This window comes from Erpetoichthys calabaricus, chromosome 3 (assembly GCF_900747795.2).
Source record: "Erpetoichthys calabaricus chromosome 3, fErpCal1.3, whole genome shotgun sequence".
Classification (NCBI taxonomy): Eukaryota; Metazoa; Chordata; class Cladistia; order Polypteriformes; family Polypteridae; genus Erpetoichthys; species Erpetoichthys calabaricus.
In genome coordinates this window covers 112,538,913-112,560,929 of record NC_041396.2, presented here as the reverse complement: position 1 = coordinate 112,560,929, position 22,017 = coordinate 112,538,913, and the positions used below count along the sequence as shown (strand labels likewise).

Here is a 22,017-nt window from a genome sequence, read left to right as displayed (position 1 = left end):
TAAGCAATAGAAGGACTTTTTAATTCCATTTAAATAAATACACACGCAATACTAACTTTCATTACCTTAATTTTGCTGTTGAATATAATGTGTATCTTCACATATTCCTTAGTTAAAATGTGTCATTCACCTCAATCGTTTGTCATTAGTAGTCACAACTTTGGGTAGTGTTCACTCTGTTTTCTGTATTTTTGAAGAGTGAAGAGCCAAGACTGCAGTTCCTCTACTAGAGGATTTTATTAAAGGCGCATTATGCAGTGAGTGGATTTTCAGAGATCAGTGGGACTTTCTTGCTTATAAAGTTGAGTGGCTTATAAGCCATTATTCACCAACAGCTGCATCCCACCCTTGACGCCTCTGCCACATGCAGTCATGCTTTTCCAGTGGAGGTACAGGTTTTCATATATACATACATATATATGTGTATGTATGTATGTATGTATGTATGTATGTATGTGTATGTATAATATATATATTATAATAAACTATCTTTGCTGACCTTATCATTTTTTACACATTTTTCTTGAAGTCTTCGCAATAACCTTTGAAGCAGTCTTTGTTTTCTTCATAATTAATTAAACTTTTCAAAATATTCTCTAAAAATTTACTTCCACCGTACTAGGTGAAATGCCTTTTGTTATATTCATTGGACTGGATGAAATGTGCGGTTTGCCATTTTCTCTCTGCCTGTTTGTTCTGTATCACTTTCTTGTGGTTTTGGTGGTCATGGCTACGTGTTGAGAGGCATTTCATAGCTTTCCCCCCCCTCTATTTTTAGGAAGTTAATATATGTGTATTCAGAATGAAAGAGGATATCCTCAGATTGTAACTTTGTCATTTTAGAGTTTAGATTTATCCATTCTTTCCCATATTTATGGATAGTGTCACTTTATAGTCTTCCACCAAACAAGGAAAAGTCAACAGTCATGAAACAATAACAATTATAACCACTCTTTCAGTTCCAAAATTAGGTAAGGATTACTTCAGGTGACAAATAAGTGACAAAGTTTACTTTTATAATAAAATAACATGCAAAAGCCATTTATATAAAAAAAAAAACAAAAACAAATATAGCCTTGTTGCTTATCTGCTGTGACACATGCAAGCTTAGGGATCATCTTTAAAGCTCTGCTAAGTTAAGCAATGCCTCTCTGGGATTAATGGGGGGGCACTAATCTTACAAGTTCTTCTCCTTTCCCTACATCTCTGAGAGACCACCCAGAGAAGGCATCTAGTCCTTCCTGCCCAAGTCCCACCCCTTCCAGATCTGGCAGTATAAAACCAGACAGTTGACCAGAAGGAGATGTCTTTTTGTGACCTGATGACTGACAGAGACCGAGCTCCTGTTCAGACCGTATCGGCTCACGACGAGCGTTACTTTGGACTATTGCAGCCAAATTTTTTGTTGTGCCATCACACGTTTGTTGTTTTCTTCTGGTTCATTAAACAGTGGTTATCATAGTCCGTTACCCAGTTGCATTATTGGACATTAGAGACAGGTGCTGTTAATAATGTGCACTTGGTTGTTCATTAAGAAATACAACTGCATGTATGTAAAAGCAAAATCTTTGACAGTTTGGTCTGGAGTGTTGTGTTTTGGTAATGACAAGTGTTTTATTGTGGTAAGGTTTTCGGTTGATCTTTCCTAAAACATAAATTCCACATCTCAATGGCATTATTCACAGGTACACCCACATTTATAAGTTGTCTACTTGCATTCTATGTATGCACTTACATTCCACAGCCGCAATGCACTTGCAACAAAAACTACAGTCTGACTTCACCCAGGATTAACTGCTATTGAGACCCTTTCTTTTTGGCCTAGGAGGCATCCCCCTTTTATCTGTACCCCTGATCAACAAAACAGAGCAGCAAAGCAAGCAGTAGAGCAAGTTTAGAAACTTTATTCAATTGTCATATTCTTAATCTTATTATGCCAAATGCAGAAATAAAGCAAATGAATCTGAAAGTCACACAATACAACCTGACGTTTAGCAGCCGTAACAGAGGGTGATGATTGAAGTACTTGATATGCAACAGAGTTCAGTTGGTTTTCAGCTCTTAATGGTTATGCTCCTGCAGCTCATGGCATGGTGATCACTTAGTGACTGTTGTCCTCCTGCTGCTGCTACTACTGCTGCTCATTTGCTTACCTCAAAGAAGTCCAGTGCTGCTAAGATTCACACTGTCAATAAGATGATGATTTATTTATTTTTATGGAGGAGATCCCAGGGACTCATAAACACAGACAAATTAATGCATACTGAAATCGAACAACAATTAAAGAATATAATGAAATAAATGAAAACAATACCACCCCGTACCCCTACGGCAATATTACATTAAACAATCAAACACAAACAACCCCCCACAGCAAAGTCCATGGAAAACCGCACCAGATGTAATGAAATGATGAAGATAGTAAGTCCAGAAATCTGTACGTTGAAAGGGAATCAAAAGACAGTCCTATCAGTAGTCCCTGAAAATGGTGACGATGGGTGGATGGTTCAGGAGCGCTCCTTTTCTTGCGGGAAGGCCATGAATCCACTATCAGTCCTCAGCACACAGGTAGACAGAAGACAATCCAGACCCCAACAACGAAACAATCCAGGACATGACTAAGTACGGTTAACCCAATAGAAGGCAGACAGACAGGTACACAGAGCACAGCTTACAAAAAAACACACCCCTCTTTGGATACCGGCCCTCCTTTTAAGAGCCACTCTAACCACCTTTGACCCCAACAGCCCCTGCATCCCAGACAGAAGACCAATCAGAGCCTCTGCAGGGACTGCTGGGAGATGTGGTTTTAACTAATAGTAGCACTGCTACAGGTGCATTCATCTACTTTTTTTTTTATTAAATGGAATTATCACGAGCTGATCAAGTTCAGACCTTGCTTTTGATGTTTAAATCTGGTAGTTGTCACAATTTCGATAATTTGTTTGGTAGTTCAAATCAGTCCTTAACCATTAACAAAGTACATCAAAGTTCTAACCTAGCTTACAAAAGCCTAACTATACATTAGCTGAGGAGTTTACATCTATATGACCTACATAACCATTCTTATTGTGTTTAATACTTTTAACATCTTAAAACTTAAAAAAATGATATCTAAAATACAACTCCAATAATAATACTACATAATGATATTCTATTCCTCATCACCAAGACTTAGCCAAAATCATCTACACTGATCTTTGCAGATCTTGGAGAATCAACCGTTCCTGGTATCATTACAAGGCCAATTCCAACATTCATTCTGCTCTGGAAAATGTTCTATACAGTTGTAACCACTAGGCCATTCTTGGTCAGACTATACTTTAATAACTAAATTTGCTTTAAACTTACTTATTTTTGAAGCAGGTGTTTAAACTTCACAGTTCATTGTTCTCCAGCTATGAAACACCACAAAACAATTTGTGAATTATCGTGTTCCATTTTTGTACCTTCTTTTGTCCATGTCACTTCTTAATGAGTGAGGTGCAGTCACAAGTTGTTACTGCCAGTTATTAGGTCTGTTCCTCCATGTCAAGGTAATAGGCCTCTTACCTTACAAGAACACTTTTCTCTCACTTTGCTGATTTTATTAATGGTTATACTGCAAAGCATACTCTGTAATCACAAGATGCTCTTACAGGGATTTATGTCACTAATTTGTTTTTTTAAACACCACTTCTGTTTAAATAGTACTGTGTTCCTGCCTATACTCTAAATGGCCATCTCACTCCCATTCACTCTTGAAACTAAAGTTAGAAGGTAGGACTGATTTTTTTTTTAATAGAAATTCTGCTTCCATCTGCTTCTAAAGTTTTACAATTCAAACAAATAACCAACCTCTATCTCCCTCACAGTGTTGACATTGTGCCCTGCTCTGCAGATTATTTAGTTAAGCCCTGTGCTTGTGCCTCTACAGGCCATTATATAATTATGAAGATAAATAAAATTGCTTTTGGCAGTTGAGTCTTTGGAGTAACAAGTTTTTGTGCAATCTGCCAAAAGAACTTAAAGATTCTCCAGGAATGTTAGTAAAATACATTTTTAGTATAATTAGCTCCCTTGTCACCACAATAATATTACTGTTTTCATTTAAGCCTCCAACTTCTCATGCCCCTGAATTGGATTAAGTAGCTTTAGAGAATGAAAATATTTATTTACAGTTTTACAGGGTGCAGTGCCGTCTCTTAACTTCAGTCCTGCTGAGACTCTGCCTTTAGTGGTTTGACTAGTATTGCCTTTGTGGAGTTTGGATGTTGGTCTTGCTTCGTCCATATACCTTTATAATGCAAAAAAGCCCCTGCTGTGGTTACCATGTCTATACGTGTATATGAAATATCTTAGGTGCCAGTTGACTCTTGTTGTTGAAACATGGCTCACTTATTCTTCATGGAAATGTGTCGGGTAATGCTCAGTTTTCATTTAGATATCTCAAATGGAGCACATTTTATACAATTTTTGAAATTTCAAACTCTACCATTGAAAAGTTTTGCCAAATTTGTCTACTACAGCAGATAAGCATTCTGTCCAACTTAATTTACGGATTAGTTTTATTCTGTCAAATTTACCTTAAGAGAGATCACTTTAACTTGTATACTTTGTAGATTTTCCTCTCTTACTCTAATGACAGGTGCCTCTTGCAGTAAAATTGATTCGCACTAGAAGCTATTCAATCATCTTGATACTGGGACACAATAGCCAACTAAACAAGGCCAACAGACTGAAAGTCTTACCTATGGGACATATTGGGGGCAGGAGAATCAGTGGTATTAGAGATGGCTCACAGAGTCAATTGGTGTCCTTCCACTCCTCATTACTGCTGCCTGTAATATTTAGCAAGACAGATTTATACTGTATATGTATTAAATGAAAGCCGAAGGAGGGGCTGGGGGTGCCACTAGCCTTGGCACTTATTTGGGACTCAAATCTGAGATGATGCCTTTAGATGATGCCCACAAGTATATATTAGATGGAAAATAGGGCGGGGTGAGAGTGAGTGGAGTGCACAATTTGTTTTTGCCCTGTCAGCCATGCATGTCAGGTCACAGAATGGGAGGACCTGGACACATGAGATCATGGGACGAGAGGGGGGTTCACAAAGATCAGAGGCTGGATGCCTAAATTCTTGGGATGGTGTTGGGGGTGTGGGCTTCTCAAAGATTAGGGACTGAAGCTTTGGAAGCTGCTGCTAGTGACATTACTCGTCCAACAGTTCTAGATTTTCTTGAATTATTTATAATATCTTTATTGGGAGAGTGGTTGTCTGTGAAACTTCTTGTTCTGCAGGATATCTGTCATTGAGAGCTTTTTGTCTTTCTCTTAACTGTTGCCACAAAACTCTGCTATGTGCTTTATAGTTGTAAAGTCAAACACCACAAGTGTTTGTAAGTGTTGGACTATGTTAATGACAGGCCTTGATGTCACTGAGTCCCTGAAATTGCTCCCAGTATCATATTTTACGGAATTAAAGGGAAGCAGTGCCATATAACCTTTCATGGCTTTGGCAAAAGCCTGCCTAGTATGTTGGTGCAAAATTTGCATAAGTATAATGTTGATATAAATATAATATTGATGATTAAGGATGAAAATTACATATCATTAACTTGTAATATCACACATTTGTTTAATGATGAAGATTCGTAAGGACAAAAAAATCACAAATTATAAAACAATACATTAATTGTATTTTTGCCAATATATGCTACCATTTATATGTCTGTAGTTGTTCATGGAGGGAGTTTGTGTCTTTCCTACAACATAAAAGGAAGATCTATGTTTTTTTGTCCAGTGCCCATGTAAATGTAGCCATGATGAGATGTCATAGGGATGTGGTAAAAGCTAAGACCAAGCCAAAGAAGACTGCGTAGGAGAACTACACTGTTCCCTTTCTCAGACTGCAGACTCCATGATCCTGAAACAAAACAGAAACAGTTTGTTTAAATTTGACATCAGTGGGTAGGTTCCAGTGTTATTTCATAAGACCATAATCATTTTCACTTGACATTAGAGTTACCAGTATTAGGTCTGCCAACACTAGGGCCAGCATGGGCCCAGTCCCCTCCATCAGGACTAGTTTTCCTCACCAATACAAATTCTTCTGTTACAGTAAATGGTATGTTCAGTACTCTTCTGTTGTACTAAACAATATATTCAGTACTGTGTCTTGACATCTTCTGCATATGTAAGCCTGTGCCACCTTATACATTTTAACTTAAAGGAGTCGTATGCTCTAAATGTGCAAAATGCATGATTTTTTTGCTAAAATATTTTTTAGTTACTTCTAGAATAAACGGACATCAAAAACATGAAACTAAAGCCTCATGGGACTAACTTTTTGAACTGGAGACAGGACTGTAGCCCAAAGAACGAGCGAGAGCCACGGACTTTCAATTTAAAAAGTCATATGACTGGGTAACTAACATGTGGGTTCTGTGCTCCCCACCCCACTGTTGGCTTCTATTATGTGAATCTTTTTTTTCTCTGCATTCTGCATGAAAAGATAACATTAAATTTTTTTCTTGGCCACCAATTACAAAGCACTTGTGGTAAGTAACGTATAAAAAAAAAATTAGGTTTGATGTATTTCTTTAAGTGTGTTTGATGGATACAACCTCAGCTTGGTTTGTTAAAGTGCTAACCTGTGATGTTGCGTTGTGTAAAATACAAAGTTAGGTTTGCTCTAGTATGCACTCTCATGCATATCTTCTGTAAATTGAAAATACTGTGAGTTTCATTTGGATTGTAATCAGCCCTCCATGAAATCATAGTGTTGTCCTGCTAAGTTTGTTTCTGGCTGATCCTGGTTGTTGTTAACAAGACAATGATGCTTAAGTTACTCTGTTATTTTGCAAGGTATTTTAATATTTTGAAATGATATTATTTAAATGTTTATATGGGGGTATGTTGATTACATCATTACATGAGCTGTTAATGCTGCTGCCTCACTGCTTCAAAATCTTGGGTTTGAATTGCAGACTGGGTGCTGTCAAATGGAGTGTGTGGGTAATCTGATTTTACTCCCATGTCTCAAACATATGCTTGTTAGTAACTAGTCAATAGTGTAACTAAGTCTAGGATTGTTTCTGCCTATGCTCAATGCTGCTGGGAGGAGGCTTTAGTCCCCCACTACCCTCAATTGGTTGAAGTGGATCTGCACGATATATGGATGAATGACCAGATGTGATAATCTGTTTAAATGAATTTAAGGTATTATGAACAATCCATTATCCTTATGTATAATTTTAGGGTTGCAGGGAGATGGCGTCTACTCCAAGTGTCATCGGGTGCATGGTAGGAATGAGACCTGGACAGAACAAGATTAAAAATACTAAAATGTAAATTATACTTTGAGTTATTAATTTCTTTCTACAGTAATCTTTCCAGAAATGTCAATTGTTTGCTTCTGTAATACTTACCTACCTCCCCCCCCCCTTTGTTTTTGCCATGCCTGCTGTATTTTACAGTATTTGTATATATTGCCCATTTGCTGCTTGCTTGTACTTGGACTTTATAATATGACTGATTCTTATGGGGCGGCACAGTGGCGCAGCGGGTAGCGCTGCTGCCTCACAGTTGGGAGATTTGGGGACCTGGGTTCGCTTCCCGGGTCCTCCCTGCGTGGAGTTTGCATGTTCTCCCCGTGTCTGCGTGGGCTTCCTCCGGGCGCTCCTTTTCCTCCTACAGTCAAAAGACATGCAGGTTAAGTGGATTGGCGATTCTAAATTGGCCCTAGTGTGTGCTTGGTGTGTGGGTGTGTTTGTGTGTGTCCTGTGGTGGGTTGGCACCCTGCCCGGGATTGGTTCCTGCCTTGTGCCCTGTTTTGGCTGGGATTGGCTCCAGCAGACCCCCGTGACCCTGTGTTCGGATTCAGCGGGTTGGAAAATGGATGGATGGATGGATGGATGGATGATTCTTAAGGCTTTAACTTAAGGTTAAGGTGATCAGAGTATTGGGCTCTACAAAACATATGTGAACAGTTTAAGTATCGATTATTTTTTGCCTAATACATTTTGGTTGATAATTTTGGAACTTAAGTGTATACTATGAAATAACTTGGGGGGGAAAGAAATCAATTGACTTGCCATCCACCGTAGATGACCAGATTGTTTAGCTCCCTAACTTTCTTACAGCTTTCTTTAATTAAATGCCTTTCTTAACATCAATAAAGGACTTATGGGCCTTGTTTATCTGCCTAGTCTTTTGCCTCTACTGTATATAAGAAGGGAATGCAGGTTCTGGTTTAAAACGGGAAGCCAAATACCTTCACTCAGCTAACAGATATTTAAAACAGTTGACAGCACCCTAAGATAAGGCCATACTTAGATAATTGTAATATGGTGCTTGAATATCATTATAAATGGACACAGCTTCAGAATTAAAAGGTTATGTATATACTCAAGATACATATTTCGGACTCAGTGGTTTATATGCAGTAGCAAAAAAACGGTGTACATAAGCAGTTGAAATGCATTCATGGTTCAAGATTTTTTCATTGAATTTTATAAACAAAAACTGCAACAATATAATCACTATCTTTTACACCTTATTTTTATCTTTACCTTTTGGGACATCCTCTTCAAGGGAATCTAGAAAATCAATTGATGGGTCCATGTCCGCTTTTTCCAACAGTGATTTCTTCTTTAGGTAAATTGGTTCAGTAAAGTGAAAATAATTATTTAACTTCTTTGCTTCAGTCATTGATAACCCTAAAATGTTTAAAAAATACTTGTTAGCATTTTCACTGTTAAAATCACTATTGGAAAGACTTCATTAGTATAGTATTATTATTATTATGCTAGGTGATTTATAAAACCAGTACACATACTGACACCTTTGATTAATAAAGTACAAAGTTTAAAAAAAAATCAATAGAAAGTTGTTAATATGGGGCAGTCCAGTGGCACACTGGTTAGTACTGCTACCTCAAAGTTCAAGAGTCCTGGGAATCCTGGTCCATCAATGTCTGTGCAGAAATTGCATGCTCTCCTGTGTCTATATGGGTTTTTTGTTAGACACTCCTGTTTTGCTGCTTAGTCCTAAAGCCATGTAGGTTTGGCAGACTATTCCCTCTAACCTGGTCCTGATAGAGTGTGTGTATATATCAGTGTTTGAGTAGGTCCTGCAATTGAGTGGTGAGATGTACCAAGTTAGTCCCGGTGTGGTACTCAATGCTTCTAGTATAGGCTCTGATCCAACCCACATCCTTAACCCTTTAACCGCCAACTCCCTAAATATTCCCCAAGCCAGGCGAAATCTGAACAATTTTTGTTTTTTTACTTTTTTACATTTTTTTTACATTTTTCACATTTATTCAAGCAGTATTGACCACTAAATGTTGTGCAAGTTGCCAGTGTATACACGAAATCTATAAATGTAACCTGAATTCTCAGCTAAGCAAAACATCTTGATATCAAACCGTGCCCTTTTCAATGGTAGATACTGTCGAAACTGTAAGCGGCCCTTCCACGACAATAAACTTTCATCAACTGCAACTGACGGTCCTGGCATGTAGGGCAACTGAAATGCTTCAAATAAATGATCAATCAAAGGACGTAGCTTGAACAAGCGGTCGCGGTTTGGATCTTTCTTATCTGGCTCGTTTCTGTTGTCATTCAAATGAAAGAATTTCAGCAGCAAAGAGAATCGGTTACGTGTCATGACAGCTGCAAAAATATGTGTTGCATACATAGGATCTGTAGACCAGTACATCTCAATATCTGGTTTTCTGATTATTCCCATCAACATCAAAATCCCAATGAATTTTTTCATTTCGTTTTCATCAGTGTCAAACCAAGCACGAACACGGGAATGTGGAGGTAAATTGGGATTTTTCTCAATAAACTGTGCTGCATACAGATTTGTCTGATGAACAAAATGTCTAATCAAATCAGGTGACACAAACAGCTCATAAAACTGCTCAGCAGTGTAATTGTTTACATCAACAATAAAGCCACACGTTCCCTCAAACGAATGCAGAAAAGGTAGTTCACCACGGGCAGCAGCCCAGCTGAGATGCTGGGGATACACCCACTCAGCGCCGTCATCCGATGCGTCTTCATTCACAGTATCATGCAGCGCACGTTGCTGCTCATCACTGTCACTAAAATCTTCTTCAGAACTGCTACAATCATGATCAGAACTGTCCAAAATCGCCTGCAAAGCCTCACTTGAAGTCAGTTTACGTTTCGCCATATTCACAGCTGTTACATGCGAATCACGTCACATGACCGGCCAAAACAACCACAGACTTGTCGAAATACAACGTAGTAATAATACCCACGCCAAACCGTCAGTTATACTACTTGCCAGGCATTCATATAACCACAGGCAAATGTGCCGGATAATTCCGGCAGTATGGCGTTAGCATTAAAACAGCGGTGCCGGATATATCCGGCAGAGGGCGGTGAAGGGGTTAAGCTTGATTAAACAGGTTTCATATTGTATGTCAAGATACAATATTAGTAGACATTTTGTTCAGATTTAGTGAAATTAGGGTTAGGGGTAGGGGTAGGCTTAGGGTTATCTCTAGGAAAAAAAAAAATTGAATAAAATATTTTATAAAGAAATTGTGCAGATGATAGTTAGTTATCGTAGACAAAAGTGGACTAAATTGGCACAAGGTAGAGATAGAGTTCAGTCCTAGTCTTTTCAAAGACTTTGTCATTCATGAACCTGAGAGTAGAGATAAATATGTATAAGAAGCATGGGCTTATCTACCAACAGGGTGTTCTGGGTGCATGCTAAAGGGCCCTTGATGCCAGAGATGCTTAATGAAAAGATTGAGTATTTGTGTGCCAAAACTATGAAGGGTTCTCAACATCCCCCCGCCCCACTCAAACCAGATGAAGGTTTCTGCGCACTGAAATAATGAGTGTGAACAAACGTGCTGCATAAAAAGACCAGGTGTGTCCACGCTGAAAGGAATTGCTAAAAGTGAGATCAAGTCTCTGTTAGGAAACTCTGTTCATTAAATCACCCTGTGTGGGTCTTAATCCAGCCTTGGTAAGAAGTATCGTTGAAGTGAAAAACAACCAAATCTTTTCATATTAATTATCATCAACCTATGGAATAACCTGCAGAATGCACACTATCTTAGGAGCAGACCCACTGGACCTTATTAAGGAAAAGGCCACATAAATAAATATATAGAAATACATAATTTGTCCACTGTAGAGGAAGATTATTTTTAGTGGTAATGGACAACCCAATGGAAGAGGTGCCTAGTGGGATATGGTTGCAAAAATAATAATTGTTCAATCAACAGTAGGATTCAACGCTTCCATCTGCTAACATGATCAAAGTAGATTAAGACCACTTTTTTGGTTACTGATCACTAGAAATCATTACCTGTTCACTGCACCCTGTACCTTGTTCATGTGGCCCACAACAGACATCAGAGTCTTGCATTTTTTATGAGAAGCTGACGAATAGCCACTTTAACAGACACAGACATTCCTTTTCTCATTCTACCTCTAACATTTGAAACATTCTAAGTCCTTCTTTGTTTCCAGATACTTATTGGTTTATAGGATTATTATTGTCACATACAGTACTTGCTTATAATATTCCTGTCATGAAAAAACAGGCCTGTCAACACTCACAGGAACTTTTCCTGATTCAGTTTATATTGCTTGTATTTTTAAATTATTCATGTATGTATTTTTATTACTTGTTTCCATTTAGCCTAGCTTTTATATGGAATTTTGCATATCTGTTTTAGGTTTTTCTTTTTTCTTGTGTTTCTATTTTTTAAGTTTTTAACCACTTTTTATTGAGGTAAAGCTTGATTTGTGAAGTTTTTCTCTTTTTTTTTTGCCTGTTTTGGCATTTGTACATATAAAAAAAATCTGTAGAGCAAAAAAAAAAATACATTCAAACCAAACATTAGTATGTTACCTGTATGCTGATAGGAATTTTTTATAATACCATTTACAGTAATATTTGGGAAATGGAGTTTTTCAAGTTAAAATCGATCTTATATTCTCTGTGGTCAGATATACTCCAAGGGCAACTCACGAGCCTTGCAACATTATCCATAAAATGTGTTGAAACCAATAACTTTGACAATTTTTTTTAGGGAGGTGGCAGAAGAGAAAGAAAAAAATGTATATTTTAACATGTTTTATGTCAAAATATAAGCTAATAAATTTAGGTATTCCTTTAGCATTTATTCCTGATAATTAGTTTGAAATAATTTTGGATCCAGGAGACTCCATTTAAATGGTCCAAATTGGACCCGGCCCTTGCGCTATTATTGCACAAGTTAATCTGAAACATGATGGACTGCTTAATGTAGGACATGTTGCCTTCTCTTGCCTGCTCTTATGCCCTTACAGCATTCAGGAAGAACTTGCCTTCTGGAAGAAAAAATTGTTTGTATTGCTATCATTTAGTTTATACATGAAGTGCATTTAAATGCTGCTTTTACATAACGTTTTGATCTTTTCCTCCAACCCAAAAAAGTTAATGAACTATTTTAAATGTGACATTTATATTATAATTTCCAGGATATTGACCAACAACCACAAACATTCTACACATAGAAAATAACTGTTTATGTTTCAGCTTCTTATTAGACTGTTCAGCATGTACTTAAGATATTGTAAAATCCCCGGTGGGGGGGGGGGGTCTTGGGGGGGGGGGGGATTGGCTGGTTCATCAATAATAACTGATTGGCTTTTGTCATCAAAAACTGTAACTTTATCTGTTTAACTGAACATCAAGGGGTTTTTTTCCAGTAATTTTGTTGACTGAAATTTAAGTTTTTCTCTCCTGTGTTGTCAGGTGGCCATATCTCAAGTTAAAGTATTAATGAATTTCACATTGTAATTTCTTTAACATTGAAAGTGCTCTTTTTTACCATATATTTTAAAGAAATGTGTGTTTATGTGCTGTATAAAAAACTGTTGTATGGTTTAGAAATGCTTTATTAATTATAGTTCTAAATATGTGCAAGTGCCTAGAGCTGTACTCTGTGAACCGTGCTATACAAAAATAAATTGGATTGAATGAAATGTGCAGAAATCACTATCCACTTTCATATTTGCTTAATCCAGTTAGTGGGGACTGGAGCCTGTTATGGCAGCTTTGGCTATAAGGCAGGAATCAACCTTGGAAGGAGTGTCAGACATGTAAGCCCGCCTATGCACAAGCATACATTTTTTCATGTAAAGAAATTACATATATGCATTGTGTACTAATTTTACATGTATAATTTAATATCTTTGCATAATTTCAGGCATCACATCAGGCATTTATTTTAAGAGACATACAACTACGACAAATAATTCTTTTTCAGCTGTTCTAATACCTTGGAAGCTCCTGTTGGTGTGTATGTGACCATGAGGAGTCTGTATGTAAGCCCCCCGAGGAACTACTGCCACATCATCATCTATTAGTGATATTGTTGCAGTAAGTCGGTGCTCTTCTTTGATCTTTATCTGCAAAATATATTGTACAAATATTATACAAATAGAAAAGTATTAGATTTTTCACATAGAGATATACTTTTATTTTTTTGTTACATACATCAGTTCTTCTGCACAGTACATAATTTGTAGCTATAAATTCCCTCTTTTACTAAAGTCTAGTTTGAAACAATAAAGTTTTTAGAAGAAAGAAAAGAACTAAAACATCCATCCATTATCCAACCCACTATATCCTAACTACAGGGTCTCGGGGGTCCGCTGGAGCCAATCCCAGCCAGCACAGGGCGCAAGGCAGGAAACAAACCCCAGGCAGGGCACCAACCCACTGCAGGGCGCACACACACACACACACACACACACTAGGGACAATTTAGAATTGCCAATGCACCTTGGACTGTGGAAGGAAACCAGAGTACCCGGAGGAAACCCACGCAGACACAGGGAGAACATGCAAACTCCACGCAGGGAGGACCCGGGAAGCAAACCCAGGTCTCCTAACTGTGAGGCAGCAGCGCTACCAACTGCGCCACCGTGCCGCCCAAACTAAAAAAGGGGTTCTGAAATTTTCAAGCAACATTGTGCAAAACATAAATGTTATTTTGCTTTGGTTTAACCAAATCATTTTTTTAGGATTACTCTAGACATAGTGGTACTCTAGAACAGGGGTGAGCAATATCTGTCCTCAAGGGCTGTAGTGGCTGCAGGTTTTTTGTTCCAAACCAATTTCTTAATGAGAAGTCAGTTATTACTGATGAAGCACTTATTGCTCATGTGATATTTTTCTGCATCATTTTAGTTGTCTTGCTTGTTAAGATTTCCCACCCTTAATTACTTGTTTTAGTCTTAACCAGTCACAGTCACTGTTTTTAATTGTTCACTAGCAATTAAATGTAAAATAAAAAATAAAAATAAATGTAGCTTGTTTCCATTTACATCTGTGGGTATTCATCATGAACTATCTGGCTTAATAAAATATTTGAAAAGAAACTGCAGACAAAGAATTGAAGGAATGAAAATGAACTATCCATTTTAGTCTTCAAATCATTTGGGATGATATTGTTAGAAAGGAAAAAAATCTGCGATATAAGAATGATCTAACATGGCAGAATTAAAGCACTAAAAAGCCATGAAATAAGATCTTTTATTGACAAAGATTGGTTTCCTTAAGCAACTGCAAAAACTTCCAGCCATTGTGGCCCTCCAGGACCAACTCTACTCACCCCTGCTTTAGAGGGTGTGTTGAACCACCAAATAGTGATGGCAGCCACTTGTGATGAACTTTAAAAATAATATTATTACATGACATAGGATACTTTTAAATAATATTTAAGTATATACTTTGTAGAATTCAGTAATATGCTTTTAAATACTTTATTTTAGGGCGGCACGGTGGCGCAGTGGGTAGCGCTGCTGCCTCGCAGTTGAGAGACCTGGAGACCTGGGTTTGCTTCCCGGGTCCTCCCTGCGTGGAGTTTGCATGTTCTCCCCGTGTCTGCGTGGGTTTCCTCCGGGCGCTCCGGTTTCCTCCCACAGTCCAAAGACATGCAGGTTAGGTGGATTGGCGATTATAACTTGGCCCTAGTGTGTGCTTGGTGTGGGGGTGTGTTTGTGTGTGTCCTGCGGTGGGTTGGCACCCTGCCCAGGATTGGTTCCCTGCCTTGTGCCCTGTGTTGGCTGGGATTGGCTCCAGCAGACCCCCGTGACCCTGTGTTCGGATTCAGCGGGTTGGAAAATGGATGGATGGATGGATACTTTATTTTAGCCTTTACTCCTTTTATTGCTAACTATATTACTACTTTTATAAAAGTAATGTTTTAATTATTTGTGAAATAATATAGTACTACTATTGCAATTAACTGGCACCCTGTCTAGGGTTAGTACCTGCCTTGTGCCCAATGCTACTGACGTGGGCTACAGCCTCCGAAGCCCCTGAAATAAATTATGCAGGCTTATAGAATGTTAAAATGCTGACTAGTGCACTAAATTACTTAAATTAATAAGACTTAATGTGGTTCCTTCATAAATCTAAGATAACAGATTGTACAACTCTAAAGCCATATTTAGCTAACAAAGAATAAGGTTCAAATAAATTATTTAATATTTATTTATTGCGTACTTGCACAGTGGTTAAAGATGCTGCCTCATAACTGCAGAGGATGGAATTCAAATCTTGGTCTGGTAAATGTTGTTGTATAATTTGCATGTTCTTCCCAGCATCTGTGTGCAGTTTTTCTCTGGATTCTATGGTTTTATCCCATCTCTTATTAATGTGCATTGTAAGTTAATTGATGACTATAAACTAGCCTAAAGAAGAAACACTGAATCTAGAGACCGTCAGTGACTATTACCAAGTGATCCTGGCACTAGCTTTGAATAATGCAGGTTCAGATAACAACTGTAAGGATTCTGTACTGTACTGAACAGTAATGCTATGTTTAAGGTAGCTTGATTGTTTTTGTTTCTCACAAAAAGTACACTAAACGCAACTCCCCACCAATACTTTGAGAAACACTCACTGAAGTTTCCTCCTCTTGATCTTCTTCACCAGTCTTTTTCGTCTCTGAATATTCATACTCATGAGAGGGATCTCCCATGAACCAACCTTTTATGACAGATGCCTCGGCAATCATGTCCTTTGTTGCTGGAGGGAGCAGGTTCCAGTCCATACAGTTTAAGCTGCAAGATATAAAATATAGTTTACCAAAAAGAAGTACTATAAGTTTACTATAAAAGTACTAGAAGCCATACTGTATGAATAATTTATTGTGACTCACTGATTTGTGCTGCAGCCTCAATAGTCACAGTCCCAGGTTCAAATCATTGCCTGTTAAATGCCAATACTGAGTCTGCATGTTATCCCACAGAGGGATGTTTTAGGTTAAATTGGCAGCTCTAAACTAGCCCAGTAAGAGAATGTGCAGGTGTGTCTGAGTGCCCTACGATTGCCTTTCGTCCCATCCAGGATGGATTCCTGCTTTGCTCCCACTGTTGCCTGCACAGGCAATTGCTTCCAGCGGACAAGCAGGTGAGAAAAATGGATAGATTTAAAAAACGTTAAGTTTAAATTTAGCAATTCAAAAGCAGTACTATGTGGAAAACATACTCTAAACATAATTTTAAAAATGTAAAAAAAGATACCTGTACAAAATCGTTTTATCTCTCATCTCATCGGCACCCAGTCCACGTGCTATATAATAATCCGCCTTGATTCCGAATATTTTGCCCCAGAATAAAACACGAGTAAATTTGTAGTTCCTTTTCAAAATCACCAAAGATGTCTGAAGCGCCGTTTTCTGTTCTGGACTCAGAAGTGAGCCGCAGCCAGAAACAAGGTCTAAAGAGAAATGTACAGAGGCTGAATCCATTACAGCGTTTAAAAACAAACCCAATACAAGTAAATATATGCGATGAGTTCGGTCGTTTTTATAAACATAAATAGAAAGCTGCGATCAGGTCAGTCTGAGTAGCAGCTCCCCTCCGCATGCCTGTCAGGTACTGGTTGCCAATGTAAACTGTTTCCTTAGAAACACGTTTCCACCGTCGTCTTTCGGAGACCAGCTTTTGCACAGATTTCAAATCACACAATAAATCTGTTGGCACATTTGCATTAGTTTTTCAGGTAAACTATTTAAAGATATAAAAATTCGCTCCTTGAATATAGTTGAAATTGTTGGGTTTCCATAACAACGAGACAGCAACACTCGCCCAGTCACGTGATACAAACGCCATTCGTGGCAAAGTATCTGCGGCAACTCTACCTGTTTCGCTATTTTAAAAGTATCAGATAAAGAAACAAGTAAATGGATAACATTTAAAATTGTGAACCACGTGCTAGCTCGAAATGTTAACGGTGCAGGTAACGACGAAAAACATAAAGGTATGACGCGGAAGTGAGTTACGCACTGGCCCTTTGCTGAGCTTACGTCTGAGGATTCTGGCTGAGTCTTCTGAGGTTGCACACTTACAATCAAAGAAAATAATCAGTAAAGGAAAAAAGAACTCTCCATGCAATAGGAATATCTCGGGATTCAGCTGAAGCTTAGGGCGCTGGGAAGTGACGACCTTTTTACAATTTAATTAAATCTGTTCAGTTTTTTTATAACTCTAATTGCCCGTTTTTAAAACTTTTTTTCCTGCTACCGTCTAAATAAATTTTTAAAATTTGCATTTTTTTTCTAGATTTCAACTTTGTTTTTTTTAGTATAAAAATTGTAGTAATTTTGTCCATTATATGAATTACAGTGCATCCGGAAAGTATTCACAGCGCATCACATTTTCCACATTTTGTTATGTTACATCCTTATTCCAAAATGGATTAAATTCATTTTTATCCTCAGAATTCTACACACAACACCCCATAATGACAACGTGAAAAAAGTTTACTTGAGGTTTTTGCAAATTTATATAAAATAAAACTGAGAAATCACATGTACATAAGTATTCACAGCCTTTGCCATGAAGCTCAGAATTGAGCTCAGGTGCATCCTGTTTCCCCTGATCATCCTTGAGATGTTTCAGCAGTTTAATTGGAGTCCACCTGTGGTAAATTCAGTTGATTGGACATGATTTGGAAAGGCACACACCTGTCTATATAAGGTCCCACAGTTGACAGTTCATGTCAGAGCACAAACCAAGCATGAAGTCAAAGGAATTGTCTGTAGACCTCCGAGACAGGATTGTCTCGAGGCACAAATCTGGGAAAGGTTACAGAAAAATTTCAGCTGGTTTGAAGGTCTCAATGAGCACAGTGGCCTCCATCATCCGTGGAAGAAGTTCGAAACCACCAGGACTCTTCCTAGAGCTGGCCGGCCATCTAAACTGAGCGATCGGGGGAGAAGGGCCTTAGTCAAGGAGGTGACCAAGAACCCAATGGTCACTCTGTCAGGCCAATACCATCCCTACAGTGAAGCATGGTGTTGGCAGCATCATGCTATGGGGATGTTTTTCAGCGGCAGGGACTGGGAGACTAGTCAGGATAAAGGGAAAGATGACTGCAGCAATGTACAGAGACATCCTGGATGAAAACCTGCTCCAGAGTGCTCTTGACCTCAGACTGGGGCGACGGTCCATCTTTCAGCAGGACAACGACCCTAAGCACACAGCCAAGATAACAAAGGAGTGGCTTCAAGACAACTCTGTGAATGTCCTTGAGTGGCCCAGCCAGAGCCCAGACTTGAATCCGATTGAACATCTCTGGAGAGATCTTAAAATGGCTGTGCACCAACGCTTCACATCCAACCTGATGGAGCTTGAGAGGTGCTGCAAAAAGGAATGGGTGACACTAGCCAAGGATAGGTGTGCCAAGCTTGTGGAATCATATTCAAAAAGACATGAGGCTGTAATTGCTGCCAAAGGTGCATCGACAAAGTATTGAGCAAAGGCTGTGAATACTTATGTACATGTGATTTCTTAGTTTTTTCATTTTTAATAAATTTGCAAAAACCTCAAGTAAACTTTTTTCACGTTGTCATTATGGGGTGTTGTGTGTAGAATTCTGAGGAAAAAAATGAATTTAACCCATTTTGGAATAAGGCTGTAACATAATAAAATGTGGAAAAAGTGATGCGCTGTGAATACTTTCCGGATGCACTGTACACACTTTGCAAATGAATAGCATATGTGAAGATCTGAGGTGTCACAAGACTATGATTGCTTTGCAGTTCACTGAGAGGATAAATAATTTCTCCATCAGTCACTGTACCGTGGCCAAATGTGTCAGGGTTGCGTAACTCGTACAAATAGTTATGCAGGGATACTGTAAGTGTTTTATATAATATTCTCAAACCTGTTAAAGCACGGTTGTGCAAAGCTAAAGTCTGTCCTAGTAGGAACCAGCCCTGGAAATTGTGCCAAATCACTCTATTACATCCAGTATATACACACCCACACTTACTGAACATCTTTTGGATGTTGGAAGAAGACCAAAGCATACAGTGACATAAAGTATACTAAAATTGTAAGAGTTTTGCAGAATAAAATGGAAAATAATACAAAGGTATGCTTCATACTACATGCACAACATAGGCGTTCCGTTTGCTGCAATGCGTTAGTAAGTAGTACAGGTATTAGCAACAACTAAACAATGGGTATGCATTAAATATTTAATCCCCTGCATTCCTTCTCATTTTGCAGCTAATAAAATAACATCAAAAGCAGTCGGGCGATCTCAGGGAGCATTATGGATACACTGATTTTCCAGCCTGCTCTCAATGATTCAACAACATTTATTCTCTTTCTGCAACTCTTTCCGCTCTACCAGGTTCTGGCTGGTCTTTTATCACACCTATGAACTCTAATGACATGGAGCATTTTGGTTTCTTCTAACATGATGACAGTACTGTAGGTATTTCCTTTGTAACTAATACGGATGTCTTTTCATTTTGCATGTGGCTCTGTCCATAGCCGATAAGACCAGAATATGCCTTTGTAAAAATTAACAAAAAAAAAAAACCTTTACATAGTATTGTGTGACTCTGTCATCTACATCTTGTCACTTGCATTTTAAACCCATTTTTTCAGGCTTGTGATCGTTACCTGCTACCCCCTTAAAATTAAACAATAAATAGCAGAGATCCTCTCAAATAATCAGAACAACTGAAAACATTAAAAATGTGAAATTTATAAAATATATTATACGAGAGAGAGAGAGGTTAGGAGCACGCACTGATACAGCGCATTCCTGCACCCACCATATGACAAATCAACTCAGGATTCCAGATTAGAACCTAAGTGCAGCCATGCAATGGGGGACACCTCAGCATCACACTAGTTCAGATGCAATGAATGCAATGGAACAGTGTGTGGCTTTTTATGGTGGCTGGAGTGCCAGTCCTGCCACCAACCCCCAGGTTTTTCCCTGCAGATTGGAGGACCTACATGCAAGGCTGGATGCAAATTAACGTCATACCCAGGACAGAGCAATTGCAGGTTAAGGGCCTTATTCAAGGGCCCAACGAAGTAGAGTAATTATACAATGTGATATACTTAAGGTACAATCAGTCCAAGTTCTTTCTTTTTACTGTCCTTGTCATTTATGAAATTAGTGTCTGCTTGAATGTCTGTATTGAGGTGATTGAGAAAACAATTGAATCCATAAAACAGGAAAAAACATTCATGCTTCTCAATTCCATCCAATTAAGGACTGCCCCAGGTAAAGCATAACTCCAGAATATCCTGTATGCATGTGGTCTGCTGACATGTAGATGAAAACCAGCATACTGTATTAGTCACGTTATCCATTTCCACATTCCCCTCATCCCTTCTGTAGTTCTGGCTGTAACCCATCTTGAATTCTCACACAGCTCTGGTCTGAAGCAGATTTCAGCATTTTGCCAAATAGAGGAGACTTATTCAAAAAGTAGTATCTTTAAGAAAAAGTTATTGATAGTTACTATTTAGTGCTCACATATTTTTTTGAAATTGTTAACACCACTGATTGATAAAAACTTTGTTGTGTGGTATGCAAAGAGTTTAATTGGTAAGGCAGAATGGTTACAACAGGTAAATTAGAATTCTGTGGTAGGAATGCTTGCTACAATATATTAAGAGAACCCACGCAGGGAGCCTAATTTTAGGAATTTAAAGTGACAATGGTCAGGACTAATCAGTTGGCATGGCATCTCTAGAGATGCTACAGACATGCCTGCCTCTTTTTCCCTATTCGTTCACAATTGTACTGTAGTGCTAAAAGGTTATTCAAAACTGTTCTGGCCTAATTTAACCTCCAATTAATAGCCATATACTTCCAAGTCTTCCAGCATGATGCAATATTCACAATCATAATTTTTATACAGAGTTCAATCGGTCATTCCCTTCAATATACTGCTCATTAATCAACCAGCTGGGAAAAAAATCACTTAAGTTATGCATGTTTGTTCATCTTTTGTATGACATCATTTTAACCAAAATATTAATCAAACAACTCAAATGGCATTAGAAGTAGGAAAACCCTAGTCTTTCTATCACATTAATAAAAGGTTTGAAGCTTTACATGTTGCACAGTTTAAAATAGGTCACTGTGAAAAAGTTTCTTAAAACTCAAAAAAGTTAAATATGTGTGAAATAGCAATTATGCATTTTGACCTTCCTATGACTAGTGCAGTTTACTCTCAGAAATCTCCGCAACATTACCATTTCAAACATGTCCACGTTTTGGGCTGTGGCTGTATGCCACACCATCCATCTGTTGTATAGTATCTTCAATGGTGGCTTGACAGCCTGTAAACTCAGCCTTACAAAACTACAGCTGGTAGCTCAATGACTAATGTCAATAAGATACCTTTCAGCTTATCCCTTCTTGATATTCCTTTCTGCCATTTATGCATTTTCCAGTTAGCTACATTAATTGAATGCAATTCCTCAGATGCAAAATGCTTTACATTTTTTTTTTAATCATTTTTCTTAGTATACTGTAGGTGTAAAGATAAAGATTTTTTGTTTACGCATTGCAGGTTAATAAAGTCACATGACGTCATGTCAATTACATCATGAGAGCAACACACTATAAATTTGCAACAGTCACAACCTGCATTACCTCTCAGTGAAAACACATCTTACTGAAAGTTCTCCTAGTGTAACTAGTTTCTTTTCTAAG

General features: G+C 38.2%; 1 protein-coding gene across 1 annotated transcript; it reads right to left on the bottom strand.

The window, feature by feature from the left end:
- Positions 1–5,595: 5,595 nt before the first annotated feature.
- On the bottom strand, positions 5,596–16,947 carry LOC114648312 (radial spoke head protein 9 homolog). The gene is made up of 5 exons (XM_028797285.2): positions 16,563–16,947; positions 15,941–16,100; positions 13,307–13,436; positions 8,556–8,702; positions 5,596–5,908 (listed from the first exon to the last, which is right to left on the bottom strand). Exons 1-5 carry the CDS (start codon positions 16,787–16,789, stop codon positions 5,748–5,750), a joined length of 825 nt encoding a protein of 274 aa, XP_028653118.1. The 5' UTR covers positions 16,790–16,947; the 3' UTR covers positions 5,596–5,747.
- Between the last annotated feature and the right edge of the window lie 5,070 nt (positions 16,948–22,017).